This window comes from Pagrus major, chromosome 15 (genome assembly GCF_040436345.1).
Source record: "Pagrus major chromosome 15, Pma_NU_1.0".
Taxonomy (NCBI): domain Eukaryota; kingdom Metazoa; phylum Chordata; class Actinopteri; order Spariformes; family Sparidae; genus Pagrus; species Pagrus major.
This window is the reverse complement of record NC_133229.1, coordinates 30,033,485-30,055,190: the sequence shown is the minus strand read 5'-3', so window position 1 is coordinate 30,055,190 and position 21,706 is coordinate 30,033,485. Positions and strand designations below refer to the sequence as shown.

General features: G+C 42.7%; 1 protein-coding gene across 4 annotated transcripts; it reads right to left on the bottom strand.

Annotated features, from left to right (window-relative positions):
• Nucleotides 1-265: 265 nt before the first annotated feature.
• Nucleotides 266-21,448, bottom strand: LOC141009033 (polycomb group RING finger protein 5-A-like). 4 transcript variants are annotated; one of them, XM_073481436.1, is made up of 9 exons: nt 21,240-21,448; nt 15,984-16,817; nt 14,484-14,580; nt 13,955-14,010; nt 11,991-12,050; nt 11,011-11,189; nt 10,725-10,823; nt 9,237-9,326; nt 266-691 (listed from the first exon to the last, which is right to left on the bottom strand). In XM_073481436.1, exons 2-9 carry the CDS (start codon nt 16,096-16,098, stop codon nt 644-646), a joined length of 744 nt encoding a protein of 247 aa, XP_073337537.1. In that variant the 5' UTR covers nt 16,099-16,817; nt 21,240-21,448; the 3' UTR covers nt 266-643. The 4 variants fall into 4 exon arrangements, with proteins under 4 accessions (XP_073337537.1, XP_073337540.1, XP_073337538.1 ...); XM_073481439.1 differs by having other exon boundaries at nt 11,011-11,186; XM_073481437.1 differs by lacking the exon at nt 21,240-21,448 and adding an exon at nt 20,559-20,616.
• Nucleotides 21,449-21,706: the final 258 nt, after the last annotated feature.

Below are 21,706 nucleotides of genomic sequence, written 5' to 3'. Positions count from 1 at the left end.
ACGGCTGAAGACAAAGACATTACTTCGGCCTTTTCAAGGTTGAAAGATCTTTTTGGATGCAGCAGATGCTCCAATCCAAATAAATAAATAACCTCATGTATTTATTCAATGTTAGTGTTATATTCTCTGAGAACTTGTGCACCTTTCATTTCAACCTCCAGAGATACGATACCTGATCGAACCCATCGATGTTTAAAGAAGCATCCATGTTTCAGGCTGACACACCTTCAGAGTGGACGTAATAAAACCAACTGAAACACCCGTCAGCAGTAGAAAATCAACATTTAATCTACAGAGTTAGACAGGCAAAGTGAAGATATGGTCGTACTTCATTTCTGATCTCGACAGGATTTTAGGCACAGGGACATACATTTAAAAATATCATATATTATAGCATATATTATTCTATGTAGCATAAAACCTCTTTACCATAACAACGTATGCACTTCATCATTGGCTGTACAAAAATACATTTCGATCTTTCTCCTCCTTCTCTGCACGCTGTGGGCATGTGTATGTCCATGTTTAAGTATTTGTATTATTCTGCGTTCAAATGTAGATGGTGTGTATGTCTGCATGTGTGTGTGTGTGTGTGTAAGTGTGTGTGTGTGTGTGTGTGTGGTCCTCTTCTTGCAGCTGTGGTTCAGCCAAAGTCGATACGTGGCCGGTACTCGAGAACCATGGGATACGTCTGAGGGAGAGACAGAAAAAGAGAGACTGTTTCAGGTTTCAGTGTGAGAGGATCGATCTTTGGAGGATCGACACACAGCCGCGGCTGCAACACAGATTTATTTCATAAATACTGATTCATTATAGATAGAAAATCCAGCGTGCACATTATCATTTACTGATGCTGATCATTATTTCTGAGCCCTGTTTGTTCAAACTCAGGTGTCTTGAGTTTTTCTGACAGAGAGAAAGACAGATGTGATTTCATCTGACATCAAACTGCAGGTTTGTTAAAGAAGGGGGAATGTAAACCAGTTTCCATTAAACTTTCCAGGATCCCAATGCTCTTGCAGGGACGGAGGCCAAGTGTCTGATGCCGAAGGAATAGATGTAAAAAGTAACGGTCTGGCTGCTGCTCAATCTGCTGAAGCTCAGTTGAAAAGTTCATTTCCAAAAAGCTTAAAAGTCAGTGTTTGGGAAAGCACTCATGGTCTGAAATGTATCATTCCAGCGTATAGAGAAGTCTTACATGAATAACAAACCACCCTTTACATTACAATTAAAAGCCTCTGGATTTAGATTTGATTAAATGCCACCAACTCTAGACTAAAAAAGGCCTCTGTGTACATCTCTGTCGCATCCTTCAAGTGCTTCTAGGATCCCAAGTTCCCTTAATTGACTGATTTTCTGAGCGAAGTGTCAGTCTGCCCGCCGTGATTAACTCTGGCCGGTGGGACCGACTTTAAGCAGCCCTGTTATAGACATTCAGCATCCATATAATGCATCCAAAAATGTCACACATTTCTCACAGAAAAAGGGAAAACACAACCTTTGCTGCAGAGAAGTCGTGACCAAGCGCAGTGAAAAAGTAGGCTGGAACACAGATCTGGTTTCCTGGATCCCTTCACCCCTCACTCACTCATTAGGTGACCACAACTGCAGTTTCAAATTTTTACCTCAAACTCCACAACAAATACAATGCAACGAGTTGTTTTCCACGAGGGTTTCCATTTTCGATCTTCCAGCACAACATAGAAGTTCCACTGATCCCTCTTCATTCACGGCTGCCAACTGAAGTCGATACAAAGCCCAAAGGCCAAACATCCTCCTGGTGGTTGTTGAGGATGTTCCTTCAGTTTTTCCAGAAGTTAACACTGACTTCCTACAGATGGCTTGGCCAAAGGGACTCTTGACTTCTCGGGGCCCCTGCGTGGGCTGAGTGGGATTCATTTATCCATCCATCATTTTGTTGAATAATAGAAATGTCAATGCTGACTACTCGTACATTTCCTGCCTTCTTTGGCTGTAAAGCGCATTTGAAACAGTCAGAAGATGTGAGCTGCCCTTTTCATAAAAAATTCAGAAAGAAAAAAGGCGAGTGTTTGTGTCAGAGCAGCTGTAAAGTGAAGACTGTGTCTCCTGTTTTTGGAATCTGTCTCCTATTTCTGGCAGCTTGAGGCTGCTGGTGCAGCAGAGTACAGCTGCTGTCATCTCCTCCAGCTTTCTGCATTTTGCTGCATCATGTCTCAGAAAAAAAAAGGGAACAAAACTGAATCCAGCCTCACCACACTGCCTCTGTGACTGCATCTCTGACACTCTTCACTCAGCATTTCTGTCTCCAAACATTTTAATTATACGGCAATAACACAGATTCTGTTCAGCTGTCGGCTCGGTTTAAGCGAATTTGTTCTGGTATCAAATGACTGAAATGGAGACTCGTCCAATGTGCAGCACCAGCAAAACTCTGCAAAGGTGAAAAAAATTTGCCGTCAGATGGTTTGATACAGTCAAAATTGACAGTTCATTGGTTTTGTGTAGCACATATCCTACAGGAATATCTGGCAGCTGTGCTTAATGCAGATATATTCTACATTAACATGTCCCTTCTGGGGTTTAAGGTTGCACTAAAGCTCATGAAATGTCAAAGGTACCTCCTCTGGGGACCGTGAATATTCAAAAACAATTTGACAGAAATCTGGACATCTGTCTTGTTAATCTCTTGTCATGAACCAAAGTGTTACCCTGACTTGCCAGATGCTTTGTAACCATCTGGGTGGTCACCCTAAGAAGCTGTTTGAGGGCAGCCACTTTCAAAAAATACTTGGCAGACGAACAATCCGTCTGTCGCCATCAATCTCCACATCACTACAAACATCAGATCCATAGTAGGACAGATAGACAGAACCAGAGACATTGTAAGAGTGAAGACAAGACACAATTTTAACAGAAAAGTCTGTAACGCCAGAGATGGTGGGTTGTCTGAAACATGTCCCGCCTCTTTCCGCCAAAAGCAATGTTTAGATTCACGACAGTTTCAGCTGACTTGGTGCAGCTACAGATGGACTTCTAACTATGGAAGAGGAGGACATCATGCTAATGCACAGGATTACCAAGAAAGGTGAGGTTATAATAATAATAAAAATAATTATATCCTGAATTTATCTTTCAAGAGACCCGAGGACGCTTCACATAAGGGAGGGCACGGACAAAATTACACTTTGGGTGGAGGACAGAGGAAGGTGGACTGATGGAGGGTAGACAGAGTTAGCTGAGGTTGTAGGCCTTGGTGAACAGATGGTGCTTCAGCAGTTTTTTGAAGGTGTCCAGAGATGAAGCATTGTTCCAAACATTAGACATTAAACTCGAAGCTCAAGTGCTCTTGTGGGATGAGCTGATGGCATCACATCATGGCACTCAGACTGAGCAATAAAACAAGTTGGTGTTGTAAAACTTTGCACATTCTTAGTAGAAATACAACCTGGTGGGAAAAAAGCATTTGTATCCAAATTTTGGGCCGAAGTTGCGTTTTTTTTATGTCTCAGTAACCACTGAAAGTCAAGTTAAGGCTCCCTCCGTGTTCATTTAGACAGGAGCTTGGTCTTGTTAGCACGACGTTACTGCCCGGGGGCATTGCCAAGATGGCTGCCGAGTGACAAGACTTGCTAAGAGGACTTTGGTGCTGCCATCAGTGGAGCCAGTTGGTAAATCAAACTATGATCAAAGTCAGTCTAGAGAAGAGCAAAACCATTTTCTGTCAAAAAAAAAAAAGCCTTCATGCCGTTCTTTGCTCTTCTCTCAATGAAATAATCTCTCCAGTTCTCATATAACTGACGCTGTAGCAGCTATGCTAACCTCTTGACTAGTCACCATTGTTTCACTTCTCTCGCTGCTCGCTGCACCTAATCCACGGCTGTAGTTCCTAACATGACACCGATGGGAACAAACTGAAAAGTGAAGGGCTTTCTCTGGATGGAGAGTTTAGGAAAAAGTTTTGGGTTTCACTTGAAAGTTTTGTTCCATCACTCAGGCCAAAAAACTTTCCTGCTTCTGAACACACCGTGCCAACACCTGAATCTGATTTGTGCTAACGAGGTGAATCCACTGCTTTCCAGTCGCAGGAGGGATGGAAACGACTCTGTCACAGCAGCATCCTGTGATTCTGGGTTGATCTCAGAAATACATTTTATGACTTAAAACAATGTGATTACTCTTTTCTAATCTAATCAGAGAGGTGAGCTGACCTTCGTCTGAACTGATTAAAAATGAAGGGACCATGTGTGATGGCTCATTTTATCCAACAAGACTGTCAGCGACCATCTGGCATTTAGACTGTGAGTATGTTGTTGAGACACTTCTTAATCACCACCCGCCTCTCCCTACCTACTGCTACTGTTAACACTTTGATCATCAACATATTGATTTTAAGCCATTTTGTGTGGATGTGGAGCATCTTGGCTATCTATTTTGCATCAGGTTAAATAGATTAGTAAAGTGCACGTGTAATGACCCTGGCTTCCTCTTTCCAGCTCTCAAGCAACACCAGCAAGTATTTACGGCCATTTTAAAGGTTTTATTTAAAATACATTTGACAGAGAAAGAGGATGCTGGCAGTCTGGCTGAGAGTGGAGAGAGGAGAGCCCACAGGAACTGGGAGGAGCCAGCCTTTAGCCGGGTTGGAGGCTAGAACCAATCAGCTGCCTCAGACAACCTGAACTCACACAGTCACTTAACCAAACACACCTGCAGCCAATCACACACTCACACAGGTAACACAACAGAGGGGCATTAAAGCACATATATTTATAGAAATGTTTATAGGACCTCTGGGGTCACTAATGGATTTAAAATCCCAAATATTTACTACACTCCTGCTACTATTTTATTGTGTATAACGATGTTATTTGTTAAAATATGGCCAAAATTTGAAGGTAGCTCCAGGAACATAGGGGGCAGCACATCACTAGAGTAACTGACAACTGCTGCTTTGCTAGCTACCCTTGGCTGTAGCTAGCTACTGTTAACTAATTAGCTCATGTTAGCTGTTGACCACGGGCAACGAGGCCAAGCTCAGCTGGATTTGGCAGCCTGAGAGTAAACACATTTGAACATCAGACAGGGACTGAACTCTGAGAGCGACGGAGGTCAGTGTGAAGACAGAGGACACAGTACAGAGGTGACTTACAGCGGCTCTGACCAGGACTATGACTCCGGGGACGAGAAGACAGGGCAGGTGGCGACAGGAGAGGACGGAGAGAGAGAGTCGGACATCGTCAGCGTATAGAGCCACAATATTTTCACACGTTACTCTGTGAACTGAGGATTTATTTGGACCGAACCAGAGGTGACAGTGGAGACAAACCAACACTGTTCTGGTGACTTTGATTCAGTTTGTGTCCAGTTTGAATGAAGTGTGTGTGACGATGAGTTAACGAGGCGATTAAGCTCGTCTTAGTTCAGTCAAAGAGAGAAACTTGAATTCAGATGGTGTACAGTTGTATTTTTCTGTTTAGTAAGGAAAGGCGTCATATATAGCCGTTTATATTAGCGGAGCGAGGAGGCTGCCAAGCCAGTAACCACAGTTCGAGATTAAGCTTTTACATTTGTAAGCTTGAAACCACCGGATTTCAAGGCGTCCTTGTTATATCTATCTTTGTCAGTAGCAGCCAAAGCAGGTTTTTTTTTTTTTTGCCAAAACCAAGTGGTTGTTGTGTCTAAACCTAACCAGACCATAAGCACAGCGCTGTCACAACATAAAATTAAAATCTGAACCTAAAGAAACTAAAAGTTACGAAATGTAAATTTTCAACATATCCGTGGTTTGCAAAAAAAAAACATTTCCAACTTTTGGATTGGGTGGAAAGAGAGTGGCTGGGACAATAATGGTAGTCCTTGTGATCCTATTTAAACTAGTGAAAGACTGACGGTTATTGACTCTAACCTGAAAATACAGCATGTTTAATGGAGCCAAATGTTGACATTTGATTTCAACATAAATCAACCAAACTGAGCAAACATCTTAGCTGCTGAATGATGTAATTAACTGCCAGTCAGCACAGACCTCAGACAGAATTTCTCAGATACACTTTGAGTCTCATGTTTTTATTTTAAATCACCACGCCGGCAGTCAGAAGACAATTTTCTGTCGCAGGGAGAAAATGAAGCCAAGCCGAGGACTTGTCAGAAGGATGAGGCTGATGAATGACTCGGATCTTCTTTCGGGTCCTCTTCTGTCTCCATTCCTGACTCTCGTGCTTTGTATCTCTCTCACCCACTCCGTCACTCCTCTCCTTACCTTTGTCCTTAAGCAGACAGGGTTCAAACAGAATTCAAAAATAATGTCTCGGTGTTTATCCTTCTGACTCACCAGGCAGGACATAAATAATTCTGACGGGTCGACTTCTGTCTGTTGTTTTGGGACATGAGAGTGGTGGGCAGTGCGGGGGTGGAGAAGATGTTGGTCATAATGGAGCGAGTTAATAAAAAATAAATAACAAAGTGTTTCACCTTGAACGAGTCATCACCAGGTATTTAAATTCACAGCAGTCACCTGGAGTCAATGTGACTTTGAAGAGTAAAACACGTCCTCGGGATTGGCAGCAGCGCTCTGAGCTTACGGTCGCCACAAACACGGGTGGACATCGTCGAAAATATTCAACGGTTTTCACAGATGGAAACTGACGTGACCTACAATTGTGACAATCTGCACACGCTTAACTGACAAACTGTATCTCATTATTACATGTGAAGAATGTCAGTTCAAACTGAGGCCGGACAACGTCTGCGTTGTTGGGAAACAGGCGGAAAGTGAGGAATGACGTGGACTCAAATGACTCTGTTTTGGTTGTGTTTTCCCTGTAAGTGGACAGCGAGAGCCTGCAGACATCATAAGTCTCTCGTTTCATACTGACTTCCTTTCCCCCCCTGCTCCACCTCCTCCCATCATCCTCCTCTCCTGCTCCTGACCTGGTATCTGAAGCCTCCTGTGGAGCCAGCTGTCTGCACTCCTCAGTCAGCGTCCACAAGTGGACAGGACCTTTCATTAGCCGATCGCTCATCTCAAGAAACACACACATGCACGTGCAGGAATACACATAAACAAGTCACCGTGTACAGAAATGAATGTTAATCACACACAAGCACACGCACATATGGTGTCATGTAGATCAAGGTCATGAACACACACACACACACACACACACACACACACACACACACACAGAAGCACAGGCTGGACTGGTGACCCTGAAGCCTGAGGCTGAGCCTGCCGTCACGTTTCAGGTGAAACCAGGTCGACTCCATCTGCTGCTGTGAGGGCGAGCTGCTGCTCTTCTATCCTTGTGAGGACCAATTAAAATGTTGCATCTTGAAAGTGAGGACTTTTTCTCCAGTCCTCATTTCTTCAAACAGAGTTTGAGGGTTTAAGGCAAGGTTAGGGTCAGAGCTGGTTTACAGGTGTGATGGTTAAATGGTGATGATAGAGATAAGACACCATCGACCAGTGTTGCCATGACAGATATTTCGGTAGCTGCGTATATTTTGTCCGATATGATTTTTTGATGAAAAACATGCTCGGGGTCATTTATAATTGTTACATTCCCACTGATGTTGAATGTTTCAGTGAACTGATGTCACTTTGGAAAATAAAATGTATTGTTTAACTGAAATATCCTGCCTCCATTACGTACGCAAGTATTTGGTAAATACATTTGAGGGATCATTGCGAAATACGTGTTATGGTATATATTCTGTGAATATAAGCATATCGGCTGATATACAAATATTGAAATGTATTTACCCTCTTATATTATTAACGTATTGGTCCCAAAAATCCAGTATGGGTTTCCTCTGTTGACTCTCACTGCTATGACATGTGGAAAGATTATAATGTTGTCACAATACTGGAATTTCTAACTTTGACACAACACCTTGAAAAATATTGATATCCACAACATTGATGGCATGAAATTTAAGATTTCTTTAAGAAGTTTAATATACCAATACTTGATACTGCGTGTTAAGCATCACAGCATCCAAGTTAATTTCCTTCTGACCAGAGTCAAAGTGTTTTCCTGTCAACTGAAGCTCAGACCTGACAGCTCTGAGGGGGATTAGCTTAACTTTACGAATCACAGATGACAGCTTACTGAGGCGTGTTGAAATGCGCGCTGTCGAAAACCTCTCGAAGTTCTTTATACAGATCTGCATGTCGGTCCTTCAGGCGATCTGTTAAATTTGTTTATCCTTTAACTCTCCTTGTTCATTTGCCTCAAATGTGAAGCATTTCCAAACAGCACTCCTGCTGGTTTTCTTGTTAACCAAAGTTGGCCGCGCAAGCTCTGCACTTGTTATCTTTAATAAGCTAACACCATCACAAAACCAGAGCCAATGGATGTGAGGATGTGAGAGGAGGCGGGGCGATGAGAGCGCTGCACAGGAAGAAAAAGCAAGAAAATGCAGCTGGTACAGTTTGTTACTGATAATGTGGAGACTGAGTGAGACACTTCAAATATTCAGAATTGATATAAAATCAATATTTTTGGGTAAAGGACAAATTTAAGTCACAGATATTGTGAAAATGCGTAAAAAGTCTTGCAAGTGGATCTTTGGCATTCAAGGTCAAATATAAAGGTTAAAAGGAAGTCAAACTTTTAGACAGAGAAGAAGCATAACCTTCACAATGTTGAAACAATGACTCACACAAAAAAACAAACATTGAGGAAAGTCTCCTCTCAGCCTGCTTGAAGTCAGAGTTCTCCCTCTTACAGAATCATCATGAAAACTTTCTTCCTGCAGAAACTAATTAGCCGACCACCGAATAGAGAAGTACGAGCTTTCACACACGCATTCACACCAGAACACACAGCTGCCACACTGCTTCTGAGAACAATCCATTTATTTACTTTCATTTTTACTCAGACCTCGACCACACTGCAGCCTCATTCTGAACCTTGACTCAAAACTGAGTCTAACTAACCATAAAATGAAAGTTTAACCTTGTTGGAATGAGCTTTAAACCCTGTGTGAAGATAAGTCCTCATAGTGTGAATGCACAACACACACACACACACACACACACGCACACGCACACGCACACACACACACACACACACACACACACACACACATACACACACACACACACACACACACACACACACACACACACACACAAGCACACACACATGCACACACATGCATGAATAAATGCTTTCCTGCACCGGTGCATCGACACATTAGCTTGCAAAACATGCACACACACAAACAGGAAGTGAGGGTGACAGTCTTACATTCTCTCCGTGTAGCCTCCATCGGGTCATGTAGATGAACTCCAGAGTGTGATCTCGGCCCATGATCTCTCCGTTACACAGCACATCCAGCTGGAAAAACAACAAACACCTTTAAATGTAGAGATGCAGATAAAAAGCTCTGATGCACAAACTGAAAAGAGACTGTGGTTAACGAGTGGGAGGCTGCAGAGCGAGTGTGTGAGACTGTGTTTCAGCAAATATGGAAGTCAACAATCCTTTGATAAAGCTAACTGATGATAATGATCATCGGAATCTAATATCAATAAACAACATAAACACTTTGAGAATCAGCGTTTACCTGCTCAGAGTTTCTTTACTCACTTCATGTGGCGTCTGCACAGACTGTTTTTTTGTTTTTTCGTACAATAAATTCAGTTTTAATAAGTGGTCTCTGCTAAAATCAACTGTTTTACTTCAGTTGTAAATAACATTTTAATAACATTGTGTTTGTATAATGTTGCTGGTCGTCAGGTCAGTTAGCAGGCTATGTGAGTCACTCAACAGGAGTACAGCTCAGTAATAATAGCAGCCTTGAGTCTATATTTAGAGGAACTTTGCATTTGCAGTGTAGCGACATTGTTTGGAGCTCCGTAGGCGACGTGAGGCAGAAGAAGCACGTGTGTTTTAACCGTATAGAGACAAATTTATATCCGCCAACAACTGGAGCCCAACTAACCCCTGAGACAGAGGGCCTGAACAGCACTGACCATCGGACAATTTCACTGTCAGGAGGCAGTCGAAGCTCTCACCTGAAAAGTTTTCTCAAGCAAAGAATCAAACTTAAAGACGAGCACAGTCACCAGAATAACATGTGGACGATTAACGTTTCTGCAAACCAGGCACGCGTTCACATCTGTTCATGTCAGAGGCCACTTACCCTCCTGACATTTCTACGACACGTGCTTCATGTTCACGTCACATGTTGACGACCTGACTTTCATATCAGGAGGTGGTGGAGTGAGACGAGAAGCGTTTCAGCTTTTTTAAGTGTGAAGCCACTGGATATTTTTAACAGGAAGTCTCCACCTGCGTTTGTGGCGACCATGGCAGGTATTTAAAGCCAAAACACGAGTTTCAACATATCTGTACAGACATAACCAACATTAATTCTGGTGATTTGGTTGGTAGGAACGTGTAGGATCGAGCTGTTCAGCAGCTGTTCCCTTGTTGGAAACTACGATGTGATGAGCCACTGGACTGACTGCTGAGACCTCCCGTGAACCACATGACCCCGACAGGGCTGCACAACATCAACATTTTCATTTACTCAACTGTAGTCGCAGCAAAAAAAAACAGAAATATAATAATCCTAATAATTGACTTTTGAGACCGGGCAAGAAAAAAAAAGGAAAAAAACTCTCTAAAAGTTGTAAGTAACCTGAGAAAATGCTTTCTTGACAATTTAATCAAAATGTTTTTTCTCCTTTAAAACAGTTTCTGAACTGGGGGACTGACTCTGTTCCTTACCTCATACGAGCTCGGCAGCTTTAGTTTAAGACTGAGAAACTTCTTAATTGTTCCCACGGTGACTCGACTGGAGCAGCGGATGAACCTCTTCATCAAATCCTAATTGGAACGAGAGACAAACTCTGTTACACCCTGATTCACACGAGAGAGGAAGTTAAAGCACTGCAGGAACAGACGCCAAAACATTTACAAGAGTTTAGTTACTGACGATCACAGAGGTTTGGAAAAGCTTCACCAACCCAGCTTACATGAATTATTATTAAAACACACACACACACACACACACCGTGACAGTGCTCTCCCCCGACTGCCCCGTGTTGCGTAGGCAGTCCAGACAGATGGCTATCTGAGGGTCACTCCTGTGGTAGTCGTCATCGGCGGCGTCGTCACCGTCATCGCCACCACAATCACCATCATCACCTCCAACGTCAGGCAGCCCGATCCGCTGACACCTCAAGTTTTCTGCTGTGGTTCAACACAAACATTCACACACACACACACACACACACACACACACACACACACACACACACACACACACACACACAGAGTGCTACTGAGTGATAAGCCTGTAACTTCACAGTTATCATGAACAGTTAGAAAAGGAAATATCCATTAAAATACTTCTGTCAGCATTCAGACAAACTGTATATTAAGCTATCAAAATGCCAATTAATCATTCAGTCTGTGAAAAATGCTCATTATAATTTCCCAGAGCCATCAGTAATGTCTTCATTTGGCTTCTTTTGTCAAACTAACAGTCTGAAACCCCAACGGCTCTTCATTTACTGTCAGAAGTGACAAAGCAAAGCAGCAAATCGTCACATTTACGAAGCTGCAGCAGCGAATGTTTGACATTTTTGCTTGAAAAGTGACTGAAGCGAATGATATTCTTCTGATTGACTAATTATTGCCACCTATGGAGAACAGTTCAAGCCGTGTTCACACCAGAGGAAGAAAAGTTTGCATGTTTGGTGCATGAGCAGGAAATTCCCTGAAAGCAGCGCTGCCCCAGATTCACATGAATCTGAGCTCAAAATGTGATGATTATTCACACGCTGATGAATCAAAACTTGACTGAAAAACTCCCCTAATCTGTGGATTTCACTGCTGACTGCTCCGATGATGTGAGGAAGACGACAGAAACTGTGACTGAGCAGCAAAAAAAGTTCAAATTTCCTGCAAAAATGCTGATTTACAGTCAGGATTTATTTAAAGATCTCTCTTCAGAACACACCTAACAAGTGTGAATGACTAACAGCTCACCTTGGCCGTTTGCTTTGGGCTGGTTCTTCTTCCAGAATTCAAGTTCTTGCTGTTCCTCTTCTGGTTCACATTAACAACAGATAAAAAATGAAGACTTGTGTTAACAAGCAGCTCGGAGACACAAAGACGCAGTCAGACAGATGTTATAATAAATCTTTACTCTGCTGTTGCATTAACTTTTCAAGTGTTTTTAACTCAACATCTCTCAACTTGAATTTAAATCCTTAGAAACATTATAAAGCCTGGACCTGATTTATTGGGATGATGCTGTTTAACATGAGCTGCCTGCACAGATTTGATCTGAGACGTCCAGAAGCGTATGACTAATATCTGCTCACCTGCAGCCTGTTTTTTGACAGTAGTGTAACCAAGGAAAGCAATTTGTTGTTGCTGTTTCTGTCTCTGCATTTGGTTGAGTCTATGAGAATTAGAAGTGAGCAGGCAGCTCAACGCCAAAAGGGATTCAAACTTCGACTCGTCAGGAACACAGTTTGTTTTATTGAAGAGGTGAGTGCAGAGGAATAAAATCCTCTGCATGGACGTGTGTCTGATGAAGAATGAACATCCTGCTCTTCAGCTTCCACCACACAGAATTCACATCACGCTGGTTTCTACTCCACTCGGCCCGGCGGCACGAGCCTCTACTAAAACTATATGATGTTTGCTCCATCTTTGTGCTGCTGGAGCTCCGTCTCTGTCAGCAGAGGTGAAGTTATGGAGTCATAAAATGATGGTAGCATCACAGCTTTAGTTAGACGTGTTGACGTGGCTGCAGAGAGACGAGGGTTGTACATCACCATCTTGTTTTAAAACTCTTCTGCCTCCAACTCTCTAAAAATAATGTGACACTGACAGATGATTACTTTCTCGGTAGGTGATCTCCTCCATGCAGCTGAAAACTGCAGAGCAGCACCCAGGAGCTGGTCCGGATCTGATCCTGGGTCAGCTACTCGAAGGCCGATGAATCTTTTAAATTACCAGCACGATTCTGTGCTCAGTGTTTGTAGAAAATTACACTTTTTTAAATATGAAGCATGGGGCTGCATAGCACAGCATGTGAGCTAAGTTTACCGTAGTAGCTGCAAGGGCTCAAAGGGTCGAGACAAACAGCCTCCTCCAGCTGAAGAAGTGTTTTTCTCCTCGTTCCTACAGTTGAATTTGACATCGTTCACCACCGTTACATTATCAGCGGCCTCCATGTCAGCACACCAGATCCTTTGCCAGCTGCCTAATCAGTACTGTGCTCTCAACAGAGATGGAAAAAGAAGCGAGATATCTCACTCCTTAGCTTTATTCCATTATCAGCGCTGGAAAAACTCACGTGTCCAATCAGAATGATATTGATTTAGACTTTTAAAAACGAGGTAGCTCAGTTGGTTTGGTGTCATCTCCTGTCTCTCCAGCTGTCCTCTCTAATAAAGCCATGAAAAGGTCAAAAAATAATATAAATGAATGAATAAAGAATTTAAAAAAATACTTTTTAAAAGAAGTTTTAACGTCTTCTGGATCTAGTCTGATGAGATATATGATTTTCCGGTGCGTTTTGATGATGAACCAGACACAAACAAGAAATAAAACAAAAAAGGCAAACTCAACTTTCAATCTCCATTTTAACCATGTTAAAAAATATATATATATAAATGTTAATTTTGGTGTGAAATGGCAGGTAACTAGTTAAAGGAAGGACACTAATAATCCACAGTATGCTCTCATTTAATGCCGCCATTGTTTTCTTCTTTGTCCATGTGTAATTCAGAGTTACTCCACAGGTTAAGCTGCATATAATCCGGTGTGGGGTCACAACACTGTTAGCTCGTGTGCGTGCTGAAGGCCAGCAGTGTGCAGTAATAAATGATGTGACTGGAGTGCTGCTGTTTTTCTAAATGTTTCCTCCTACCTGCCACGAACGGTCACATAATCAAACACTGAGGAGACAGATTGATGAATCCATCTGGCAAACTCACTTTCTCTGAGTCCAGGCACCAGCTTGAAAATGATCTCCTCCAGGGTGTTGTCCAACCTGAGAGCACAGCGAGAGGAGAGGGTGAGAGTGTGAGAGAGGGAGGAAGAAGAAGGAAAAGAAGTAGGAATAAATGAAGAATGAAGAAAAACAGAGGACATTGGTGGAGTTGGTACAGAAACATGAGTGGTTGAAGGTAGTGAGTGTTGAAACAGAAAGCATGGTAAAGAAGTAGATTACACAAAAAGAACAGGATGTGGTAAATAACATGACAGAGGCAGAAGGATAAGAAGTGGCTGAGCTGTTCGGAAGAGAAAGATGAGATGATCAGATGACAGAAAGATGAGTAACAGGTGGATGAAGGAGGGCGCTCACAGTGCAGGTGAATGGAGCTAAATGTGCGACACTCAAAGCTTTTGAAAACAGAATCTCTTATAATGTGAAGAAGAAGACGCAGAGCCACGGAGAAAGAAACGTGACGAGAGCTTCAGGGTGACAAAAGAGAAGTGGAAGTGAGAGAAGACGTATCTTACCTGAGCATCTCCAGCGGGTTGGTCTCATGGACCTGAATGCCACATTTAGGACAGTCATTACTCTCCTCAAAGTGCTGCACGATGCAGCTCTTACAGACTGCAGGAGAAGCGACAGTAACACAGATTATTGCAGTCGAATAAGTATCACAGACGGCAACGCTGCTCTGTCAGGAAAGTTTGATGTCATCTTGTTTAAGTAGAATAAAGAAACTTGCCTTTTAGCTAGTTAGTATAAGCTCACCTGCAGTTATCTTGTTAACTCACTTAGGTAATTAATTTTAGTATCAGCTGGCTAGCTTTCTATCTACAGTGTTCACGACGTTACTTTACGAGGGACAGAGAGAGTTAATGTTTTTTTAATGGTGGCCCCCATTTTAGTCTGAAGGGACATCATAAAAAGTCTCGTAGCGCCTGATAATGTAACAATTTCCTGGAAATGTAATAACATTTGCACTTAACTGGAGCGAAAATGTAATAAAACCCAACAAAGTAATAAATTCTCCTGACCGGTATTGTGTTGTTTTGTTTTGTTTTTTACAAATCATGTAATAATCACATAACATTTGCTGGCGGGTCATTATCTTTTTTTTTTAAACTGATAATGTAACTCTTTTGACAAATAATGCAATAATGTAATAGAGTATAAAGAGTCTCGACGTTGGACAAGAGTCGGACAATAAAGTGAGGCAGATCCAAGATAATCCTGGTTTAGATATCGGACAGCTTTCTGCAGGAATGGACAGAGATGGAGGTAAAGTCATCGTTGGCCTTCCCAATAACTTGTTATTTCTGTAATGAACTGTTCGACTGCTGCAGCTGTATTTTGTCTTATAAACCCATGAGGGTTGGGCAAATATAAATCAATCATCATCATCGTCATCATCATCTTCATCAATCATTATTGGTAACAAATGATGTAACAATACCAGTCAGGACATTTAATTACATTACTGGTCAAGTTATTACATTCTTTTTTATTATTACATTTCTAATCATGTTTAGTGAAAATGTTATTATATTTTCAGGAAATGATATGATTGGGTGCTACAAGACTAAATACGCTGATTTTTGCAGCACTTTATAATAACCATCATTAATAAATGGCAAATGTATAGTTAATTAAACTTTAGTGAAGTTATTGTTCTGTTAACAAACAATGAAATGGTTTATAAACTAATTTATTGAGCAACTGTTAATTGCAAAGTTGCACGTTGACGTTCATACTTCTTTGTAAATGGTTAATAAACGCTGCAGCTCATCTGTAAACATTTACAGTTGCTTTTTAAATGGTTTATGAAGCATTTCATTGCATGTTAACGGTAAAATAACTACAAACTACAGTTACTTATATTCATACTATGATTATTATAAAGTATTTCCATTATTTTAATTGTCTTACACATCTGTATACGGGACTTCAAACTGTCTGGATGAACTTTTGCCATTTATCTTCAGAGTAACAAACAAACTGAAATGTGTCTTCACGCGTGTTTTACTCACAGGTGTGCAGGCACTCGGTGACCGTGGTCGGTTTGATCAGGTAACCTCGACACAGGTAACAGGTGATGAAATGGTTAAAGTCTCTCACTAAGTGCTTCCTTCCTGTAGCAGCCATGTTTGGAGTTTTTTTTTTGTTTGGTGACGCTGCAGGAAGACACTGAGCTGGAGTCAGAGTCACAGTCTGAAGCTGAAGGGAGGCGACACCTTCTAGCTGGTCGAGCAGTCACGCGTCCATTCACAGCGATGAGGAATGGAAACGATTGCAGTTACAGGCGAGTAGTGCCTGCTGGAGTTTAGTTAGGATTATTGTTTTAACTTGTTTTTGGGTGTAAAGGGTTGGAAACTTCACCAGCATTGGCTCATGTTAGTCCAGGCCAGTGTTCACTATCCACATGAATGAGAGAGAGGAGATCCTACTGTGTGAAATCCTGCTCCATGCTTGACTCCGAATTCTGTTTTGTAGTCAGTTTTTATTGAGGAACATCTCCCGCACGGATCTTATTCCACCTTCACTCAGCCATGTTAGTCCCATTGGAATAAAAAAAAGAAAAAAGACAGCAGCCTCGTCCAGTCTGTGTAATCCTGTTTCAAACAAACGCCTCGGTTAAATTCCCAGAATTCCTGGAGAGTGAGACGTGTCGCTTCCCTCCATGTCTCAGCCAAAGTGACATGTTTAATCCATGAGGGGTCAAAGGTCAGCTGCCGACAGGGAGGCCAGATATTCCTGCACAGTCGCCCTCCTTCCAGTCTGACCGCTCATCATTATGCTGCTGCTGCTGCCTTCGTTACTCTCCTGCTGGCACGCGGAGACGTGAGATCGTCTGATGAAGTTACCTGAAGAGAATAAAACAAACATCAGAGTGGAGCAGGATAAAAAAGACGAGAGAAAAACACAGAGAACGGAACATAAACAGGACAGCATGTGAACAAATACTCTACTGAGACACTACGTTGAATGTTTGACCTCGTCGACTCCACAGATTTTTGTAAATAGCAGCTTCTTCTGAATCTGACGACAGCAACACGTTTCAAACAAGTTGAGACAGGAGCTACAAAAAGCCTGAAGAAGAGGTGGATGATCCAAAAACACCTGTTTGGATCATCCACAGGTAAACAGGTTTGTTGGTAACACGTCAGAGGTGGGAGGAAACAAAGTACAGATACTTTGTTTCAGATGTTTCAGGTGTCTGTACTGTACCTGAGTATCTCTGAGACTTTCCCTCTCTACATCTGAACACAAACATCTGAACTTTCTCCTCCTCACAGCTTCAAAACAGCCTCGTTACTTTAGTTTGATGCATTTGAGGTGAATTATGGATTATTTTCCAGTGCACGACGCAAACGAGACGAAACAAAGACGTAAAAGACGTGAACAGACAGACAGGGAGGCTGGAATGGGGAGAAAAGGCGTGTTAGTGTCTCGTATCTGCAGAGAGTTTCTTATTTTCTCTCTTTGTTGCTGCTCGGGACGCTTTACCAACCCAACATGTGGCTGTTTGACGTCCTGGGAATGAGACTCAACTATCAACTATCTCTGTGGTGCGTTCAGGAACAGCTGGGACAAATCCTACTGACTCTACCTTTAACTTTAATAGTCTTTGAGTTATATTAATGTGACGTGAGCTTCAGAATACAGAAGTTGAATCAGTACTTCTTCTTTTAGGTAGCTTTTCTCACTCTGTACATGATTTGCTTCACTCTCTCTCTCACCTGTTTTGTTGTGAAGCGTTTAATCACACTCTTAATTAACAGACACAGAATTAATGTGATTATTATTAACTAGCAGTGTCGTGAACATTCACCCAACAGGAATCGTCGCAGTTCTGACCTACATGCATCCGTCTTCTGGATTAACATTACTATAGATAGCTAAACTCTCCCAACTTGCCCCCATTCCATCCCCACTGTGATGGATCTAAATGAATTTTCGGTTTCCTCTGCTTCAGATATAGATAGTAGAGCTAAATATTAAGACTCATCGTGGCGGCTGGAAACCCACTCAGGAGCTCCATATGTTCTGTGCTCAGCCTTTTTATAAACCATTTATTTTCACTGGATGTATCAGCGAGCCAGCCAGTAAATGTTCCTGGATGTGGGATTAGTCACTGTCCTCGGGTCTGATCCGATCCCTCAGTAAACACACGGCAGACTGTCCATTACTTGATAACAGGCTGCCATCAAATACTAATCATCATGTAAATTATTATGATAACAGTTACAGAATAAACTGTTTGTTGTGCCGGCTGCAGGTCCTATTTATTTTTTTACCTCATCCAACATCTCTGATGGGTTTGACGCTTCTTACTGTGATGTCTGCTGTAAATTTACCTGATATTCAATTAATACCAGAGGAGGAATTAGTCTCACAACTTCATCACACAGGACAATAATGTACTCATATGATAAATGGCGGGACGGCAAAACTAAGGTTGGAGGACAGTCAGACTGAAAAAAGAAAAACCTTAAGAATGAAAAAAAAGGCGAGTCATCTTGTCTCAAGTCAAGTCACGAGTCTTTAACCTCGAGTCATTTATCTTCTGTCAAGTCAGGTCGGAAGTCGTCACAACTTTGACCTCGAGTCCGACTCATCTTCGCTGTATGGTACTGTGATAAAACAGCAGATTAAAACACCATCGAACATCATGCTAACCACAAATTAAGGCTTATTTAAACTGGGAGTTCAAACCCTCTAAACGTATAAACACACAGTAAATCTGCCAAAAGCTGTTCATGCAGACACATGAAGGCATCAGACAGAAGTAATTCAGGTAATGTTAATGTTAGATTTTCAAAACTACTAAAAATAATGTCTCTGTAAAACAGTCTTATCACTTAGTCACTATAAGTTTTCTTGTACGAGTTTATCTTTATGGGAAATTTACCCTTTAAATTGAAACACTGCTGTAAACTTTTACACAAAACATTCCTTTAAAACTCCCACATGCTGAATCCTAACAACTGCTCAGACTGACCGAGGCTGCACCGTCCCCAAAATGTATTTTCACATCGTAATTTGAAATGTTTAGTTCCTCTGCTCGTCACTTCCTGAACACCTGAGCTTCTGAAACTGGAGCTCATTTAAGGTCAGGGCTTCAAACTGTTACCGTATCCTGCAGCTTCATCATCGACTGGATACTTAATTTCTTTTTTATATGTCTTCATTAGCTTTTTCTTTTAAATGCAATTTATTTCTATTCTCTTACTATTTATTTGGTTATACTTTTGCTTTATATTGTATTTTAAATGCAGTTAAAAAAAATTATTTCTGTCGTATTACCTCCGCCAAGAAGGTAAGTTGGCTGGTATGTCAGCAGGATTACAGGAAAACTGATACACGGGTTTCCCACGAAACTCAGGGAATAATGCAGGAAAGACATCAGGTGTCTTTAGGTGGCTGGTATCGAGGGTGGAAGTAACTAAGTACAACTACACAAATTACTGTAATTAAGTCATTTTTTGGGGAACTTCTATGAGTCTTTTTTCAAGTCCATCATTTTACTTGTTTGACTATTTAGTTACTTTTAGAATAAATACTGAGTACTGAGTACAATTTACATTAAAATCTAAACCTTTCATCTGCACGTTTGTAGCCAATAAAGCTCTCCGATCGCAAACGGGTCGATGAAAACTGTGCAGGACGTGCAGGTTTGGAGCGGTGACCAGGACCACTGAGCAGAACCCAGCAGGAGAAACAGAATCCTCTTTGATTGAACACCTGCTGTCGACAACGTATCAGAGAGGAGGACGTTTGTTTTCTTCATTATGCACTATGCAAAGTCCAATCATGGAGAGTAAAGCGGACTCTTCTGGTCCGTCAGGTCCAGTCAGGGGAGCGACTGACAGCTATGCGAGCTGCTGGTCTCTGCTGTTACATCCTCGGAGTGTGACTTTCTGTGTGTCGTGTTACAATCTCTTCAGTCCTCATGCTGACGACTACACTGTGTTTATAGGAGAAATAATGTCTTTGTGACTGAAGCAGATTCTGAAGAACAGTTTCACCCGCTCATCTACACAAGACTGCTGTTTGATGTCGTCTCCACTTTAATCTCCACACTTTGACTTTCTTCTTGAAGAGCATCCTCTCACTGTTTGGCTCTAATAACCTTCTGTAATAATTCATTAAACATCAGCGGTTACAAACTAACACTGAGACAGAATGCTTCCTGCTTTTGATCACGTTATCACCTGTAGTTTTGACTTCATATCTCAGTAATGTAACTGTAACTCTTCCCACCACTGCCTGTACCTACCGAGTATTAAAGGGCGGGGGTATGCGCTCTACTCAGCGCCATTCTAGCATCTAATGTCTATCTCTGCACGTGTGCAGCACTTTGTGTCTGAATGATGTGACACAGAAATAAACTTGTCGTGCAGCTGGCTACAAACACGAACCCGTCCCAGCAGCAGAACTCCACTTTGAATCAGGTGGTCCACTTTGTGTGCAACTTTGCAATGACGTCACACACAGGCTGCATGTCGTACGTCAGGTGTGTGTAAACAGTGTTGCACACATGCAGAGCAGCACAACACAACAACACAACTACAGACACACACACACAGAGCTTCACTCCAGACCTGCTCCTCTCAGCGCGGCGCTTCTTTGCTAGAAAAATCTCAAGTGCGCAGTTCAGAAATCCCTGTGTCCGTCAATGACACGCACACACACACACACACGCACACACGCACACACAGGCGTGCCATTTATTCACACACACAGCGGATCCGCTTATCTCATCGTTAAGGCGCGTCACGGGCTACGTCACCTGTGTCAAAACAACATCAATGGACGACGCACGCACATTACAGTGACACGAGCCCATATATAATACATGCTCCGGCGCTCGTGTACGCGTGCGCGCGCGAGCAAACGCGCATGTCGCAGCTCGTTACCGTATACACACGCACGTCTATCTCTATACACACTCAGACACACGCACATAGACAACACGCACACGCAGCACGTATCGACAGTAAAAGTTGCGGGGCTTCGTGTCGGGGGCCTTTTAACGACGCGAACGGGAAGCGCACCGCACGCGGGTTATCTACCGTTTGCGTGAACATACCGTAATCCCGCATGTGAGTGTGCACGGCGACGCACTTTGCGTTTGAGGAGAGGGAGCGAGAGAGGGGGAGGGAGAGAGAGAGAGAGAGAGAGGAGGTCCAGCCAGCAGCGTCAAAGTTTGGCTGGAACGTAACGCGCCCGACGTCGCTGATGAATTGTCCAGAAACGATGAGAAATAAAAAGACGGTCCTCACCTCCGGACACACTTCCCCGCTGTCCCCGGAGTTATGGATGCCGCGGCCGGGCAGGAATGTCCACCATGACACTGCCGGGTCCTCCCGCTCGGGCTCGGTCCGCGTACTGGGTGAGGAGAGAACACGGAACTGGTCGGCTCGGATCTGCCCCAGTCCGTCCAACAGCCAGGCAGCCAGGCAGGCAGGCAGGCAGGCAGGCAGGCAGGCGGGCGGGCAGCAGAGAGCAGCGGTGGGCGGGGAGCCACCAGGCAGGCAGGCAGGCAGGCAGGGCTCGGAAACTGAAAGCGGTTGTGTAACTGAGTGACTATTGGCCTACAACACACACACACACACACACACACACACACACACAAGCGCCGCGTCTGCTTGAACAGGGATGGAGCAAAGGCAGCACACAGCAAGCAAAATGTTTATAACCTGTAAAATACAGAAAATACAAATAAGATCAATAATCACGCACGTTAATA

What these genes read in the sequence shown, in the direction of transcription:
- LOC141009033 (XM_073481436.1), bottom strand. Translation starts at nt 16,098, where the DNA reads ATGGCTGCTACAGGAAGGAAGCACTTAGTGAGAGACTTTAACCATTTC. An exon ending in GGTGCCTGGACTCAGAGAAA is followed by an intron (nt 12,051 to 13,954) that starts GTGAGTTTGCCA and finishes AATGTGAACCAG; the next exon opens with AAGAGGAACAGCAAGAACTT. An exon ending in GCCCAAAGCAAACGGCCAAG is followed by an intron (nt 11,190 to 11,990) that starts GTGAGCTGTTAG and finishes GTTGAACCACAG; the next exon opens with CAGAAAACTTGAGGTGTCAG.